General features: G+C 48.4%; 1 protein-coding gene across 1 annotated transcript in view; it reads right to left on the reverse strand.

The window, feature by feature from the left end:
* Positions 1–17,965, reverse strand: part of GALNT12 (polypeptide N-acetylgalactosaminyltransferase 12) — a 668,716-nt gene extending 650,751 nt beyond the window's left edge. Inside the window, exon 1 of the mRNA XM_085606792.1 lies at positions 17,677–17,965. Coding sequence (XP_085462918.1) covers positions 17,677–17,855 — 179 coding nt within the window. The 5' untranslated portion in view covers positions 17,856–17,965. The remainder of the gene's footprint in view (positions 1–17,676) is intronic.
* Between the last annotated feature and the right edge of the window lie 859 nt (positions 17,966–18,824).

An 18,824-nucleotide genomic window follows, 5' to 3' on the forward strand; every position in this document is an offset into this window, starting at 1 on the left:
CTGGGAAGTTGGAACTAAGTAGCAAACCCTTCTAAGCCAATCAGAGCAGGCGTAGGGCAATGTTACGCTTTGCCCGCCTGCCCATTAGGAGACCGAGGTTCGCTCTCCTAATGGGCATGCGCCAGCCTGAGCAGGCACTAGTGCGCATGACTGGGCACGGTGCAAAAATTCGCCACCATCCCCGCTCATGCGCACTTGTGCTTGTGCTTGCCTGCCCCTGACAATCATGACTGTCAGTCAACATGACGCCAGACCGGAGACCGCCCACCCCCTTCAGACTCTGAAGGAGGTGGGCGGTCCGACGTCTGACTCATGCTGACTGACAGTCATGATTGTCAATGTCAGTTCTCCCTCGGAGCCGCTGCGGCTGAACTTCAATAAATCAGTTAAAACTAAGAGTTACGGTGCGGGCGCGGGCGGGGGGGCAACGCCCCAACGCCCACAATGGACGCACCGCCACTGGCCCAGACAGTGTTAACAAGTGTTATGATGAGAAAATAATAAAGTAATACTATCTCAAAATGTGGCGCATTATGCCGCATGATTTCCCTTTTCTTTCAGCTTAATTTGGCCCTCCCCTGCTGCATAAATTTGCTGCATTAATTTTTTTATTGAGCTTTTCAGTAACATACAGTAATAGCCAAGAGAATGTGCACAATTGGTAGGTGTACAATTATCTTGATTCCAAAGCAAGATTGATGTCTACAAGAGGGATTAGAGATATCATTCAGCGTCTTTGGAACATGTATACCTAATAGGTTATATACATACATATCATTATGGATACACTAGACCTTTTAGTATTGCATAATATGTAGCACAGATGGCAGATTATTTACTCAGACCTTTGTTATCTTGATGTGGAGAGTGTCAGTTACATTGCTCTGATCCTACCTGCCTAACATAGTGTGTGTAGTCTTTCAATCAGACTTTTCGCGCAAGTACGCTAGTAGGGGTTCTCAAACATCTCTGGGGCGGGACGAGGCTGGCAAGAGCTCCGCATAAGCTGTCAGTTGGTCTTTGCAATATATGAGGTCTGAGAGCCAGTCCTTAAACTTGGGGGCACGCCCTCTGTCACATCCACATGCTACTTTTCGTTTTGCCAGTAGTAGGCCTAGCGCAACAAGCTTCTTAAGTGATGTTAATAAGTCTGCTGTGTATCCTAGCAGCGCCAGTGCCAGCGATAAAGAGATAGGGGATCCAACCATCTTGGACAGGGCTGTTACCACCTCCCACCAGTAGCCAAGCACCTCCTCGCATTGCCATGCGAGGTATAGAAACCCAGCTCCTTCCCACTGGCATCTGTTGCAGCGATCAAGTTTTCTCAGTTTGTATTTGCATATGCGCGGACGCGCGCAAGCAAGACATAAGCATTGGTGCTCTGCTACTTAAACGCTCCGCTAGTAAAACCCCATTATTAGACCTCACACTGAATATTTGTGTTTACCCTTTTTTTAAATCTGCTTTTAATTGAGATGCTTGCACTGTTTGCTAAAATCTGCTTTTAATTGCGATATTTGCACTGTTTGCTAAAATCTGCTTCAATTGCGATACTTGCACTGTTTGCCACTTTGCACTTGCCTCTCCCCGGTCCACCACGGGTGTTGTCCCGATTGCATGGAGGGAGGAAAAGGCAACTTCCGGCCCAGGGGGTTAGCGCTCTAGTCTTCGCGCTTCCCCCTCCATTTAACCGGATGCCCTGGCCTTCGCGCAGCGGACGCGCGCAAGCAAGACATAAGCATTGGGGCTCTGCTACTTAAACGCTCCGCTAGTAAAACGCCATTATTAGACCTCGCACTCAATATTTGTGTTTACCCTTTCTTTAAATCTGCTTTTAATTGAGATGCTTGCACTGTTTGCTAAAATCTGCTTTTAATTGCGATATTTGCACTGTTTGCTAAAATCTGCTTCAATTGCGATACTTGCACTGTTTGCCACTTTGCACTTGCCTCTCCCCGGTCCACCACGGGTGTTGTACCGATTGCGTGGAGGGAGGAAAAGGCAACTTCCGGCCCAGGGGGTTAGCGCTCTAGTCTTCGCGCTTCCCCCTCCATTTAACCGGATGCTCTGGCCTTCGTGCAGCGGACGCGGGCAATCAAGACATAAGCATTGGTGCTCTGCTACTTAAACGCTCCGCTAGTAAAACGCCATTATTAGACCTCGCACTGAATATTTGTGTTTACCCTTTTTTTAAATCTGCTTTCAATTGAGATGCTTGCACTATTTGCTAAAATCTGCTTTTAGTTGCGATATTTGCACTGTTTGCTAAAATCTGCTTCAATTGCGATACTTGCATTGGAGGTAGGAAAAGGCAACTTCCGGTCCCGGGGGTTAGCGCTCTAGTCTTCGCGCTTCCCCCTCCATTTAACCGGATGCTCTGGCTTTCGCGCAGCGGACGCGCGCAGCAGGCGCGCAGGTGGCGCGCCGTAGGCGCACTAAAGGCAAGCCCGTCTGCGCCCGTCCGCGCCCGACCGGGTCCAGGGGCCACTACCCCTGTTGGCCCTAGGGCCAGATCTATCACCTACAGCCCTCACTCTCTCTATGCACTTCGCACAGCCATCACAGAAGCCTGCTGGCACTCCATGAATGCACTAAATGAAGTCGTTCAATGCCCTCACTGTGAGTTTTCCTTCTCGCCTCTTATTAAGTCGTCCGACTGCCCTGATTCCTCTCTCTTGTTAAAAATGTTTCTACTTAATTGTAGATCCCTCCCTAAACACTCTACGGAACTGGCTATGCTACTGGACGATTTTAAACCTGATATCCTTTTTTTAACTGAAAAGTGGCTCCATGATGAATCTGACCCTGTTCTGGTGCAAACCATCCCCCCTGACTATGCTATAAACCGGATTGATCGGAAAACTGGTAGAGGTGGGGGTATAGCCATCATCTATAAAAATACCTTTCTATGCCGTATAACTGCAGACCCGTTATTTAAACTGCGAGAGTCTGGCATTCTCCTTAGTGATTTCTCCTACTAGTACCTTTTCTGGTATTTTGTTGTACCGCCCCCCTGGGAACGCTAGACAATTTCTTGATGCGCTGCCATTCGCAGTAGCAGACTTAGCCCTGGGACCAGCTAATTTTACCATACTAGGTGATTTTAACGTACACTTAGATATTTTATCTGATAAAATGGCTATGCAGCTGATTGAGAGTCTGTCAGCTCTCCAGCTCACGGAGAAAGTATCAAACCCCACTCACTCCAAAGGTCATCTTCTGGACCCAGTCTTCAGTAATTGTAGGGAACTTACTAGTGGACTTCCCATCCCTCTTCCCTGGACTGACCATTTCTTAATTCCGCTAAACTGGGAAATCCCCGGCCCCGCTCGCCCCCCCCAATTTGATCCCGGTGAGTGAGCAAAACTGGTCTAAACTCCCCACTGACCAGTGGAAATCTGTCCTGGAAACCAACAGGCCATCCTTGGATAAAACTTTTAACCTGGAAAATGCGAATAAGAGATTTAATTCCTGGATACCGGGCTCCTTAGATACAGTTCTCCCAAAAAAAACAACGTATATAACTAACAGGACTAAAACTGCGCCTTTGTTCACTCATAATTTGAGAGAACTTAAACAGCGCTGCAGACGGCTGGAAAGAAAGTGGAGGCAGGATTACTCTGATATTAGTAGAATGGAATACAGGGAATCCATTAGATGCTATAAATTGGAAATTAAAAATACCCAAGCAATTTTTTTGAATTAGCTGCTAACTCTCCCAAAGAAATATTTAAAATTGCCAGAACCCTTACTAAACTGCCTCAAAATCATCCTAGGTTACAGGATCCTTTGACGCACTGCAACACTTTGGCAGAATTTTTCCATAAGAAAATTCTAAATATCTATCAGGACTTTCTGCCCCCTCATTCTACTATTCCTACTACCACCTCTGCTGAGCTGTCTGTAGGGCCCCTTATCTCACTAGCACAATTCCCTCTCCTCAATTCTGCCATGCTGGATCTAATCATGGCACATATAAAATCAGGTTCCCCTGTGGACCCTGCTCCCCCCAAGGTTCTTACCTTAGTTGCCGACACTGTTCGCCCTCTAATTTTGGATATGGCGAATTTTTCCATCTCCTCAGGAACAGTCCCGGTAGCATGGAAATGTGCTATGGTCAAAGCCATTTTTAAAAAACCCATTCTGGATCAGGACAATTTTTCCAACTATCGCCCCATATCTCTCCTTCCTTGGGTGAGCAAGATTCTAGAGAGACACGTAAATAAAACTATGGTAGCCTTCCTGGAAACTCATAACTTGCTCCATCCGTCTCAGACAGGGTTTCGTCCCCAATTGGGCACGGAAATTGCTCTCCTTGCGGTGATAGAAGAAACAAAAAGGATTTTGGATCAGGGTGGCACGGCGACCATTATTCTTCTTGACCTCAGTGCCGCCTTCGACACTGTTAACCATGTTGTTAACCATGTTACCCTACTCCTCAGACTTAAGAATGTGGGAGTATCAAGTATGGCAATACAGTGGTTTCAATCATTCCTCAGTGACCGCTCTTTTAGGGTCTTTGAGGGAGACGTGGTCTCTAATGAGTTTCTCCTTAATTGTGGAGTCCCTCAGGGCTCGACCCTTAGTCCCACGCTTTTTAATATATACTTGAGACCCCTGGAAGTGATCATCCAACCGTTTGGCATAAAAATTGTTTCCTATGCGGATGACACCCAACTTGTGGTGGCACTTAACCGCTGTAAAGGGCCTTCTGACACTCTAAGCAGTTGTTTAGAGGAGGTCTCCAAATGGATGGAACATTCGTGCCTCAAACATAACGGGGACAAAACAGAGTTGATGCTCCTGGGTAATTCTCCTGTCTTCAACCCGGCATCTCTCTGGCCGGACTGCCTAGGCCCCGCTCCGGCCCCCAAAGAACAAATCAAGAGCCTAGGCATCTGGATTAACCACTCCCTCACCTTTAGTCACCAGGCAGTGAAACTCTCTGCAACTTGCTTTGGGATACTAAGGATGCTTCATAAAATTCTTCCCCTTCTTCCCTTTAATGCCAGACGGATCATGATTCAAGCCCTGATCCTTTCCCGCCTGGATTACGGGGATGTATTATACCTAGGAGCTCCGCAGTACACCATTGATAAGCTCCAAGTCATTCAGAACTCTGCCGCTCGTAGATTGCTTCAAATCCCCCGTCGGCACTAAGCCAAACAAGCACTAAAGAACCTGCATTGGCTGCCTAACAGGGAAAGGATCCAGTTCAAAGCTATGTGCCTGGTCCATAAAGACCAGGCACCAGGAAGAATAGTCCTCCTATTCTTCAGCCCCTGATCACCCCCTACCACCCGAAAAGAGACCTCCGGTCATCTGTATCCCTCCTTGCCTGTCAACCTAGAATAAGGAGGGCCAGATGTGGGGGGCGGTCCTTTGCGTATAACGGCGCCATTGGTTGGAATGCCCTCCCGCTTCAATTACGGAAGGTATCTAATCTTCTATCTTTCCGCAAGCTCTTAAAAACTTGGTTGTTCTAGCTCTCTCCTTTGCCTTTGCTTTCTGCTTGTTCTCTGTCCACAGCGCTGGGAGGCCTTCGGGTAGCCATTGCGCTTTACAAATTCTATTTCATTTCATTTCATAAGCGCACTGGCGTGTAATATACGCTAAGTAGGAACTTAAAATGTATGATCCGCAAATGGCTACTTGCCATTAAGTGGCTGGTTATCTGTTCTCAGCAGCGGCCTCAGCGTAGATCTGAGTAGGTGGCATCTGTGAGTACTCTGGTACATTTAATATCTTGGCCCTGGTAGGCATGCAATGGGTTGGTCCTGCAGTCACAGCTGGGGAGTATGATCTCAGAGAGTATGCAAGAGCCTCAGCTATTCCTCCTCGGGTGCTGGGGATGATGTTCTGGGATCCGAATCATCATCTTGGGTTGCAGGAGCTCGACATTTTATAGATTTTAGGAAGTCCTGAGTTTGTTGTGGGGGGTTAAATCTGTGCATTTTTCCTTAGCATGGGACATGGAGATGGACCGGATATAACATAAAATATGATATATTAGCTTGTTGGAGTTTGCGTTTGACTTGCACAAATTTATTTTGCGCTTCTTGCACTGCCATAGTGAAGTCTGAGTATATGGACATGGTATTCCCCTCATGGACAAGCTCTTGCCTGCCCCTTGCGAGTCTCAAGATTGTCTCCCGGTCTTTGTAATTGAGTAGGCACAAACAAATTGGACGAGGTCTGGCAGAGATTGAGCGGTAGGCCCTCTCCACCACCAGTACCTCAAAGAACGCCGCAGCACCAAAGTGCTCTATCAGCAAGCACTCAATGTACTCCTTCATGCAGCCTGTGGCTGTGGATTCTGGAATCCCTACTATTTGCACATTGTTTCTGTACGAGCGAGCCTCCAAGTCCTCATTCTTGGCTGAGATAATTTTCAGGTGTTTCTCCATACCTTGAAGCCATTCTCTGCCTGCTGAGGAGGTGTCTTTGAGAGTGGATATTCTCTGTTCATTTTCAGTTATACGGGCGTCGTGTTTGTCCAATCTTTGCATTATAAAAATCCATACGCATACTCATTGCGTCCATCTTGGATTCAACTGATGTGAGACTTTGCCACATGGTTAGCAGGAGGGATTTCATATCTGAGTCTATTGGTGATGAGGAGGATGGATGGTCTTCTATGCAGTTGAATAAGCGAGGCTGCGAGTTGATTTTTGTACTACAAACTGCAGTTTAGCTTGTTTTCCCTCCATGCGGCCCATTGTCTGTGCAGCAGTACGCATACAAGATGCATGATGTGCCCCACAGGGTCACTGTCCAGAGCATAGGCACTTGAGGAATGCAAGGCAGGCACTGTTTGGATTGTGCACTACTGAGCGGTCATCAGTGTCTCAGCGTGTTCTGACAACTGTAATTATCCGTTATGTGGTGTAGGAGCACTGGTGAAATTTAAAGGTTGGGCCCGCTGCGCCTACTTGGGGGTACGTTGCAATGAGATCGGGCATGGGCACAGTGTGTTCCTTAATCGCAGCCCTCCCTTCGAGGAGCAATGCCAGGCCTCTCGGCGCTACCTGCAGCAGCGGTAGGCTATCAGCATGCCCGGAATATCCGGAGCGCCTAGAAGACCTGGCAGCTCCCTCCAGCGGTTTGTTTACGTGAGCCAGCAGCGCCCCTGAGCTTCGCTGGCCCCCTCGCGGAAGCAATCATGCAGCCCCTCAGCCTATTGGCAGACTACCCCAGCATGCCGCTGCCAGATCCCCTTGGCGGTCGGCCTCACCTCTTATCTTAGGGACGTCACCTTGTGCAGGTACCAGTTGCCCGTCTCGGGCGGAATGCTCCAGGCCCACCTTCAGCCACCCCGTGGCGCAGGCGGTGGAGCCTCTTGTGTGTGCTAAGGGGGCTCTCCAGTGTCTCCACCGTTGGGCTCAGAATGTGGCTCAGGGACTGCCAGCACCAGCGGCCGCAGGCCGCCAACAGCCAACGCAGCAGCCCCCCGCCCAGGTTTTATCACCCGCTGAGGCCCCAAAGGCGCAACCCTCGCATTGACGTCCCGTGGGATCGGGTCATCAGCTTCACTGCTTCCCATCAGCAGCCACAAGGAGCGGGTAAGCTGATGGTACGGCTACGGCCTACAGCCGGCCAGAGCTTGTCAGCGGTAGGCCTCGCCTCCTCTCGGGATCACCCCATCTCAGAAATTAGGGGCGCCCTTCTCTGATGGACAGCCCTGGGGCAGGACTCTGGTGTCTGGCACCGCAGGTAGTGTAGATAGCTGCTTTAGGTGTCCAGGCCACTCACCAGGCCGCCGCGCGGGCTGCTATGCAGCGAGGGTGCCAGCCCATTTCTGTAGCCGCAGGCCGCACTTTGTTTACAAAGAGCTTGCTCTTTCATTTTTTTCTTATTTTTGGGCGCTGTTTGCTGTCTCGGCGGACTGCGTGCAGGCCTTCGCCAGTCTGTAGGTTTTTCCAGGCTTGATTCAGCCTTTAAATAAGGATTTTGCTCCCTGGCTGGCGGAGCCTCAATAGAGTGCGGCCATCTTGCTCGTCGGCTCTCTTGCGCCCCTTGCTTTGCTGCATTTATTGAACTTACTCTTAGTTTGCATATATACTGGATTGATTGGAAATCCAAAATTAAATTATTTAACTATATTCAGCAATTCCTGGTCCTTATTGTGAAGCCACTGTGAAGATAGAAGTCCCAAACAAAGCATTTTAAAAGAAGAAGTTTATTTCAGATGAAGTACGCATGGAGTAAACACCTCAGTCAACCTGCCAGTTCAACTGCTCTTGCTCTCCAATATTCTCTCAATTCTGACCACATCACAGGTCATTGCATTCCATGTCTAACCTCATCACTATCTGTAACCTAGATACCACACACCTTGCCCCAACACATTTAAATACATAGAAACTTATCATGATTCCACCTAATACACATACACTCAATACAAATTAAACAGAAGAATAAATTGCTGCTAATTTTTTTCTCCAAATTACGTAGTCTTTTAAATAACCAGGTCTTTTATTGGTACGAACAAGAGAGTCCAATCATGCCATCTTGACTACTTATGGGTAAACTTGGGTCGTTGATCCTTTCATGTGAATGTGAACACGTTGACACTCTATAAAGGTTCCAGGTTCTGTTATCTTCTACTTTAAGGACATTTTTAAACAATTTTATCACTTTCATCATCTTGCAGAATTTAGAATATCCTGACTTAGCAATAGGAAGCTTGATCCTAACCCAATCTCCCACATTAACACATGTCTTATTCATTTTCTTCTGAGCATCAAACTCATTCTTTCTTTTCAACAAATTAAACTGATTCTCCCCCTCCTTCTTCTCCCAACTTTAGTTGATCAGTCAAACCTCTCTTTTCATTTCCCTACCTTGGACACATCAAACAGTCAGGTTTCCTGCCTTTGAATAATTGAAATGGACACCTCCCAGTTGTAGAGTGGGCTGTCAACCGATAAATCCTTACTTTTTTAGGTCGAGCCTATAGCGGCAGATGCATGTGCTGCTCGCTTTACGAGGCATGCAGTATTCAGTATGGATCGGAGCTCCATGGAAGCTCCGCCCACTCTCCGCCCATTTTTTTTCATCGGCTTGTATCTTAGACTTAAATGCTGCCTTCCGATTGGTTTTATGCTTGTTAGTCCCTCCTTATGACGGCCATGTCGTCATTTGTATACTTCCAGGGCTACTGGTCCCTTTATTTCGAGTGTTGCACACAGTATGTTTTTTTATATTGAGAGCACTACTTTCTTTCTGTGCCTCCCCGTCCCTCCCGTGCAGGCACGGCGATTTAGCCCCTTCAGTTAATGGATGGTAGACAGTAGCAGCGGTTCCCCCATGTCATCTCGCTTTCTCCGTGGCTGCTGCTTCTTCTTCTTGGAGCCCTTCTTGTCCTCTTGGCATAGGCAGGGGGTCCTTCTCCCCATGTTCTCCTTATGTTAGTGGGCTGCCACGGTGAAGTGCTTGGACTCGGCGTCGCTGGTGTCCGCTGCCCCAGTCGCGCGGTTCTGCACCTGCCCTTTCGCCGCTGACATCTAGCTCAGTAGGCGGTTGCGGGAGTCCTCTGTGCGGCTTGCCCCCTAGCACTTGGCGGGAGACCCTGCCCTCGTAACTGGCACACTGATGCAAAACCGGGTCTTTGAGATCAGAGTTGGTGGCTCAAACTGCCTTTTGGGATCAGGGTCCTGCTCTTGCATAAGACCCACATCTCCTCTTTTTAGGGTATTCTTTCCACAGGCTTCTGTCATTGGGTTTGATCCGTTCCAACATGGGCGAGGATCCGACTGCTTCCCCAACGCAAGCGTCCCGCTCTCAGTAGTTTACGGAGTTCAGTTGTTGTCTGCTTGCTTAGCCCACTTGAATTGTTTCAGGAAGAAGTTTTTGTTCGATCTTTTCCGAGTTGGGGAACATCCAGCTTCCTCGAAGTTGAATTTCACTTTTTGCTTCTAACGCTGCCCTCCCGCATCCAGGCACCACCAACGTGAACGTTTTTATATTATCGGGGCATACCTGCAGCACTCTCTGCTCTGATTTAAAATCACATGGCCTGAGACCTGGGGTATACTATATGCCTGCAGTGGAACCACGGGCTGTAACACCAGCAGCTTCTCGGACGCAAGGGTTTAACTACGCTCGGTCTGCGAAATGTCTTCAGAAATGCTAATATATATACACGGTTTGGTGAGCAGGGGCGTGGGGTGCACCAGGTGCAGAGGCAGCAGGGACAATTGAAATCTGCTCATTGCTGTATTCTATTATTAAAACAGCAGCCACTATGCATGTCCATACAGTGGGGCCCATAACACACTGGCTATGTGATGTCACTGTCCGCAAGTTGTACTTTGAATATATTAATAAAGTGTTCATGGACACGCATCCGGGAAGACGACAGGACGAGCGCAGGGGTCCTGGTGTCTGGACATTGTCTGCCATGGTCCCCTCTCCCCCACCGCCTTCTTGAAGACCTCTACAGATCTCAGATAGCCCTGCTGTTGATCTAGTAACCTCTATCTTTCTGTGTTTGACTGTGGTGTCTCATTGTGCTTCCACAGTCCTGGTTTAATACCGCAGGAAAAATAACGCCAACCAGGTTACTGCCGTTTTTTTTTTATAATGCTTGATTTTAAAATGCAAAAAGGGAGAATGCCGCTGCCCGCGTCCCACGCAGTGGGACATCAGCAGGGCAGCATTCTAGTGGCCGCCCGTCGGAGCCTTCCCCCCCCTTGCTGCCTCGCGCGTGAGGCCACGCCCACTTGGGAAAAACCCCCTATCGCGTGGAGCTGGGGGCGGGCTGGGGGGCGGCTTACTCCCTACTTAGTGGGCCCTCTCGCCCAGTTCCTCCTCTGTCTCCTGCGCGCCGCACCCAGCCTGGACACGCGTTATCCCACCCTTTCCTCTTACCCCGCGTGTCAGGCTCAGCGCGTTATTGGAATGTTTAGTTTTTCTTTTTTGCGTTGCAGGCGGAGTTACAGGGCGATCTGGATGCAGACTGGTACAGTAAGGGTACCTCTGCGACAGGCGGTACAGTAAGGGTACCCCTGTCCGGCACAGTAAGGGTGCCCGAGCCAAGGTCCAGGAGCCGAAGGGGGTTCTGGGAAGACCGCGACGGCGCCCCGTTAGTCCTTCGGGCGGTTGGGGGGCCTGACCAACCGGGGGTGGCCACAACACGCTCCGCCCCTGTCGGAAGGGGCGGGAGTAGGAGGCAGATCACGTGACCCAGTGGATGATCTGCAGATATTTATGTGCCACACTGCCGGGCATCGACCCACCATGTGTGCTGGCTCACCAGGCGGGCGGGCAGCAAGGGGCTGCCTGCCCTGGATCGCCCGTAAGATAACCCAATTTTATTATCATACTGTGTTGTATGAAATAAACCTGCAGCAGTTCTTCACCCACAAATAAAGTGTCAGTGTAATCTTTGGGTGATGTCTGTGTATGCGTGTTGACTGAAGCGGATGACGGTGTGGTCACTAAAGTGTGACTATTCGTGCGTGCGCTGCTGAGTTAGGGTGTACACAGCGCGCAAATAAAAAATGCTGTAACATTGGCTCTGCCTGGGATAGTCGTGCAATGTTTACAAACACATTTGCAGTCCAGAATTACAGGACAGTAACTGCGTTCCAGAGATGTATTAAAAAAAAGTAGAGGAAACTGCTAAATGCAGCTAAAAATCCAATAGCAAATAACACGTAAAGAGCACAGAAGTGACGTCTCACGCCCTCTCATTGTTCATGTCCTAGGCGGTAGCCATTCCTCAGCCCAAAATGGTGGCTCAGTCTGTTTATGTGGTTCTTGCCCCTTACTCGACACGACTGGCACTGCTGCCATCTGTTTTTCTGAGCGCCATGACTAACTGTGGCACCGCCCGTCTTAACCGATTCAATGTCCAACATCGTTATCTTCTCGTCTTCTTGGAGCTAGGACACTGCCTCTTTGTGATCTCATCCAAACCATTAGTTGCGGATAGTCTTTGTCAGGGTGACACAACCCCCTCCCACCAGCTCTCAGTGGCTAGCCGGGGTGCCCACAGTGAGGCCTTGCAGGATATGTGAATCTTCCCAGATGGCACTAAGCAGAGATATAGAACCTATTTAGCGCTAAGTGACACCAAACAGTCAAATAAACTGTGCATGAAAACAGAAAAGCGTGAGCTAGCAGGAAAAGTGTGATGTTCTTCATTGGAAATGTACACTTTATAGAGTGTCTGCGCCTTCGTTTGTTGGTGATGTATGTTTTTTTGTTTAGCTAAAACGCATGCATTTCAAGATTTTTCTGTGAAGTGGTGTGTGCTCTGAGAAATGCAGTGTGCGAGTGACCGACAAAAGGGAGCGTGTTCAGTGAGATACGAGAGCTCAATATTTCTGTAAACTACTTAGGTCGAGCATGAGTCAGCGTGCATGCACCTGCACCGGTTCAAATTAAGCACTGTGTCCCAGGCCTGAACGTATTCTCAGGATCGAACCGATGCTCTTAGGGGTCCACCTCTCGACAGCCCCTAGTCTGGATATGAACACACAGAGACTAAAGGGTAGTCAAGCGGGGGAAGGGACACAGGGGAGGGAGACCTGCAAAAATACAAAAGAAGAATTAACTACCTAGACCTTTCCAACATCCCCCTACTTCCTTAATGCTCAAATGTACCCATACTTCCACTAACCTGTAAAGAAAGAAAAGGTTGCCGTCTGACAGGGGTGCTGAGCATGTAACCATTATCCTCATACTGGAAAACAAAAAAGTTTATATGAGACATACCATTCAGCTTACCAGTCTACTCTTAATGTATCTATTACGTATATCTTAAATCCTCACACCATATACCTGATATAATATGATGAGGGCATCTAGCTCAGAAGAAACATCTGTCTTATATCACTCCTGTGGAGGTATAAAATAAAGCGTGCAAATATGGTGAGTCACATTAGACACAAACATGAGAGGCAAGAACGTTTCAGCCGTACTGTCAATAACGGTATTCTGTGTAACAACGTACTCCAAAATAACTGTATCCAGGAAAACTTCCGGGACAACAAAGGACCCAAGTTGAGAGTTATCGTCACTCTCACAAAAGCGTTAATCCACTGAGCAAGAAAGCCAACGACTTCTTCCCTGCATGAGTCCCAAAGAACGGACCCGCCAACAGGGAAGACCTAGAGAAAATCTCCCACCGGTAGGAAGGTAAGTGTAATGTATTTCAACCAATTGCAATATAACTTAGCACCTCAATTTCCCTCGCATGAGCTCTGTGGGCTAAAGAACAGTGATGAGCTCGCCAATGTAGGGAAATAACGTAATGAGCACCCACACAAGATAAATTCCATAAGGTAGCAATCACAATATAACAGAACACCTCTATTTCCCTCACAAGAGCTCAGTGGGCTTCCGAAACTGCAGAGAGCTCGCCAAAGTAGGGAAAGGAGATAACAAGCACCAACATGAGTTGTGCTGCAAAGGTACAGATAAGCCTTCGATAATCCAATGAGATAAAGAGACAAGTGGTGCCTGTGGCACCCTTACCAGACCAAGGTAACTGTAGAATATGGCCAGCATCCAAACTGGACTTCCACGAATAATCGGCAGCATCTGAAGTTGCTGCCTCGCCTTAACCAGAGTCTTCCAGTATCACGTGAGGTGAAGCGTCTGACGTCAGAAATGTAGTCCTCCCAGGAGAAACTCATCGCGAGCCTGAGCGAGCGGCGTCACCGTGTCCCCATACAAACTGGGTGGAATGGTGTATTTCCGAACCCAGCCAGAGCGAAGCAGGCTTCTACAGAATATTAACAAGCATTTGCAATGCAATAGGTCTCGGATTTACCGAGTTTAAGCTATTGCCATTGTAAATGACAATGTCTTTTATTTATGTTTTAAAAAACAAAACAAAAAAAAAGGCATAGCCATTTACAATGCTAATAGCTCAAATTTGCGTAACTGCGAGACCTATTGCATTGCAAATGCTTGTTTCTCACCTCATTAACCCAATCTTTGCCAGAAGCAACTGACAATTGTAATGTCTCATTTAGTACTTTGTTCGATCTTTAAATCATGCAATTCGCTTCAGGATGATAGAGGACTGGGTTCCTATAATTACAAGCCCTGCAAAAGAAATTCTACCATTTGAAAGAAAATTGAACACCGTTGTATATACAATAGAGAGGAAGGATAGCCTTCCCTTTCAAAGAGGTCCTCCAAATACATAATAATTTCCTTTGTCTCCACCGAATTGACCATCTTCACTTCAGGCCATCTTGAGCACAAATCTATATAACTCAACATATAACGATCAACGCTCAAGATTCTAGGAGGTACCAACCTAGTAGCTGTCGGGACGTTAGTGGCTATGAACACGGGTTATGGGGTGAATGACCTTGGAGAAATCTTTAATGAACCTTCGATAATAGTTGGCGAAACCAAGGAAGCTCTGCACTGATTTTACGTTGAGCGGTGCCCTCCATTGAGTTATTGCTGAGACCTTTTCCATAACCATCTGGAAGCCTCGGGCGTTAATTACGTATCCCAAGAAGGCGACTTCTTGCACGTGAAAAAGACATTTCTCAAGTTTGGCGTAGAGAGAGTGTTGTTGAAGGCGTTCCAACACGGTTCTCACATGGGTGATGTGATCCGAGAGGTTTGTGGAATAGATGAGAATATCGTCTATGTAGACGATGCATATGGAGTCCAGCAATCCGCGCAACACTTCGTCCATAAAGAACTGGAACGCTGCTGGTGCATTACATAGTCCGAAGGGCATCACTTGGTACTCGAATAACCCATACTTAGTTTGAAAAGCGGTTTTCCATTCGTCTCCCGTTCTAACTCGTACCAAGTGATATGCCCCTCGGAGATCCAGTTTGGTGTAGACCTGAGCCCCTTTCAATTGATCCAATAACACTGGTATTAATGGTAACGGGTACCTGTTCTTTATGGTAATTATGTTGAGGGCTCTATAGTCTATACACGTCCTCAACTCGTCACAATCCTTTTTAGTGATGAAAAAGAGAGGGGACGAGGCGGGGGATGACGAGTGTCGTATGAATCCAGACGCCAGGTTTTCGTCCAAGTATTTCTTGAGATACTGGTTTTCGGGTTCAGTAAGGGCGTATACTCGACTACAGGGGATGTCAGCTCCCGGCAGTAAATCAATACGGCAATCATACGGCCGATGGGGTGGTAGTTGGGTTGCCTTTTGTTTATCAAAGACTGTCTGGAATGACAGGTATTCATCCGGAAGCGGTGTAGAACAACAAAGTCCGATGGCTCCTACTCCAGACGCTAGGAATTCGGCTTGAGTATGGAGAGTAGTTTCCTGTCGCGTGGATTGTTTCGTGCAATGGGTTCTGCAGAACTCGGAGGACAAGGAAATAGTACGAAGAGCCCACAGTATAACAGGGTCATGCAGCGTCAGCCAGGGCATACCCAAGATCAGACAAAAATGAGGGGCGTCAATGAGATCGAAGCTAATGGTTTCGTAATGTTCCTCGGTAATCTTCATCACCAGGGGGATGGTCTGGTATTGGATGGGTCCCGAAGTCAGCGCCTTCCCATCTACCGCCCTTACCAGGGTAGGAGTCGTTTTCTGGACATAGAGGACTCCTATGTTCTTAGCGTATTGCTGATCTATGAAATTGCCCGTGGCTCCTGAATCGAGCAGAGCGGGGACTCTTATGGGCGAGTCTGATGTTACCCAAAGTGTGACGTCAACGTTCACGTGGGCCACAGAGGGCTGGATGGTGTTAGCCAAGACAGAAGGGATCGTGAGCGCTTCAGAACCCAAGACGGAGATCCCGTCTTGACTTGGGTTTAGTAGTTTTCCACTTCCTGTTGAGTGGCCGCTTGGGTCTTGAGAATGGACCCCCTCTCTGGGCCTTTGGTTCTGGCCCGGCATTCTCTTATAAAGTGTCCCCCTTTTCCACAGTATAAGCATAGTTTCTGTTGTCGTCGTTTTTCTCTTTCTTCTGGGGTCAGCGGACCTCGGAGTCCTCCAATTTGCATGGGTTCAGACCCGTCTGTTCCCTTGGGGCGTTCGTCAACCGACGGTCGAAGTCGAAGTAAGGCAAAACTGGGTTCTCCTCTGCTTTTATCCCCTTTTCTCTCCTGCAACCTATGGTCTAGTTGCACGGTCAGCTCAATTAGTTCTTCACACGTCTGCGGAAGCTGGACGACTTGGGAAAGAACGTGCTTCAATTCTCCCCGAAGTCCCTGATAGAACAACGAGGTACGCTTTTCTTGTGGCCAGGTTGTTTCCACCAGGAGCCGATTAAAGGTCGTTATGTATGTAAGGAGGTCCTGTGACCCTTGCCGTAGTGTCATAAGTTCTCGATCCAGAGAAAGCATGTGGGTTTTTCTATCGAATAGTTTTCTCAGTTCCCCACAGAAGTCCTGGAAATTGTGAAGCACGGGATCGTTTCTTTCCATTAAGGGTATGGTCCAGTTTGATGCGTTGCCTCCCATATAGGACATCATAAACTACGTCTTGGAGGCGTCATCTTGGAACACTGTTGGTTTGCACAGAAAATGGAGTCGGCATTGGTGTAAGAAGGTTTCGAATTTTTTCGTATCCCCATAGAAACGTTCTGGGGGGGCTAGAGGAATCCCGGGGTTCTGTATCACATGGACTGTAGGGATGAGGCCGGTAGCTGGCAAAGAGGCTGTTGGGTTTGAAAATATACCTGCTCCCTTGGGCCCTCCTCCTAGGGATGAAACGGGTGGTGGTAATGTCCAGTCTTTAATGTAGGAGCCTCTCCCTGTGGTTACGGGTGTACTGGTTCTTGAGAGCCCTGCTACTTCCCTACGTAGGGTTCCCATTTCGTTCCTGAGCTCCTGGGTCTCTCTACGGGAGGTCTGTACTTCCTGCTGGAGAGCATTAATACTCTCCAGCAGTGTGGACATGACCGCTACGGTGTCCATCGCTCAGGCCGGCTAGTTCCTTGGGCTTGACAATCTGTCGGGATGTTAGTGGCTATGAACACAAGAATGCCACTAACCTCGGAAGGAAGCCGTCGGGAGCGATGGAGCGTGGCTTATCCCCCCTCGACCCTGAGGCGCAGACCCTCGCAGAGCGATGGAAACACTGCTGCGTGGGAAAGCCCCCCGGGGAAAAGGGAAGTGGAGAAAATAATAAAATGCTGCTGAGCGGTGAGGTGTCTCTGGTCCTGCGCCTGAAGTTGAGGTCTGTGGAACGGCAGAGGAACCTCCCAGGGAAGAACTACAGAGGGAATACAAACAACAGAGTGGTGAGTAAGCGCTTCCCACCCCCTCTCTACTCAGGCTCTCCAGGCTATGTTCCCTACCCCGCGGCAACAGATACTTACAAGGGACAGTAGCAGCACACTCAAGGAAGTTCGGTATGATTACTGAAAGGGTTCTTCAATGGTGGCGCAAGGGTTGCGCGCGATGATGCACTTCAGGAAATGGCAGAAATATAGGCAGTCGATCTCCCCCACACTGTTGCGTCACAGTCAGGGTTTTATCCACATCTTCAGTGCGCATGGAGTCTTTACGGGGTACACGGATTGGAACAACGCAGGAAAGCGCGTATCCGGACATAGATGAGAGTCTCTAGCACATGGGGTCTTTAAGGAGCCAAGCGATCGGGGGTGACGCAGGTAAGCGCTTGTCCGTGCACAGACCAGTGTCTCTAACGCTTGGAGTCTGTACGGAGGCAAAGCGAACAGGGGTGAAGCAGGGAAGCGCTATCTGTGCACTACTCACACTTCTTGATCCGGAGGGGAGTTCTCGGCGGAACGCGTCGACGGTTGACTAACTTCCTGGTTCACAAACTGCAACGTGTTATTCCACAACGGTGCTGTCAGAGTTCTGAGTTTTGCCGCTGAAGGTCTTCCAGCTCTAGGTTTCGTCTTGTCGAGCGTATCTCCAGTGGGGAATACCATTCGCTTCAGGTGCAAGAAAAAGGATTGTCAAGCCCCGTTCCCTGGAAAAGGGAAGGGCTTTATTGTGTATTCCGGCAGAACAGCCGGGAGCGACTTCCGGTTCGCCGTCTGTGTGCCCGATGGGATTCGTAGTGCAGGGCGTTTCCGAAGACCACGGCCTCCCCTTATGCACCATGCATACTTGACAGCGCGCTGACTCCGAGAGGCACCGGGGGGGTGATGTATTGTGCGGGCCTCGCCCTTGCCTAAGACAGCGCAAATCGCGACAGTAGCCCTTAGCAGAATTTCATTCTTCACATTCAGTTAATCCTTTATGGGCCAAAAGGGCTTAACACCTTCTTCACACTCAATTTTTAACACCAACAGCTCTTCATCAATTTCATGACTTCTAGCAAGGAGGAATTAGTTTGCATTTTATCCAACCACTCTCTCTCTTGCATTATACCATCAGAGATTTCACACACTTTCCAATCATTCTCACAGAGCGCTTCTTTACTCTCATCATTATCTGGTAACCTTTTGTCAACATTCTTTTTACACAATCTAGAATAACAGTCTGCTATTTAGTTGGTAATTCCTGGAATTTACAGAACATCATATTCAAACCCTTGAAGCGAAACCACCCGATTGCAAATTCTTTGGAAACACTGTCAATGCCTTTGTTCAAAAATATTTACCTCAATGGCTTATGGTCTGTTCTTAATTCAAAATGCTGATCACCCCATAAGAATTTCCTTAACCCTGCGGTCCCAGTCGAGTGAAGATCTTCACTCGACCGTGACCGCAGGGACTGCAGTAGAAAAATAATTGCAAGGCACGTGACTCTAACAAGACCTTATGCCCTGAGAAAGCCCTTGGCCCATCAGTCCCCACGGGCGAAACACGTGTCGGCGGCCTTCTTTTCGTTTCATCTGGGTTCATTGGGTCTGCTCCAAATAAATTATTATACAAATTGAAGAATGTATCTTG

The sequence above is a fragment of the Triturus cristatus genome, chromosome 5_2 (assembly GCF_964204655.1).
Source record: "Triturus cristatus chromosome 5_2, aTriCri1.1, whole genome shotgun sequence".
In the NCBI taxonomy this organism is placed as follows: Eukaryota; Metazoa; Chordata; class Amphibia; order Caudata; family Salamandridae; genus Triturus; species Triturus cristatus.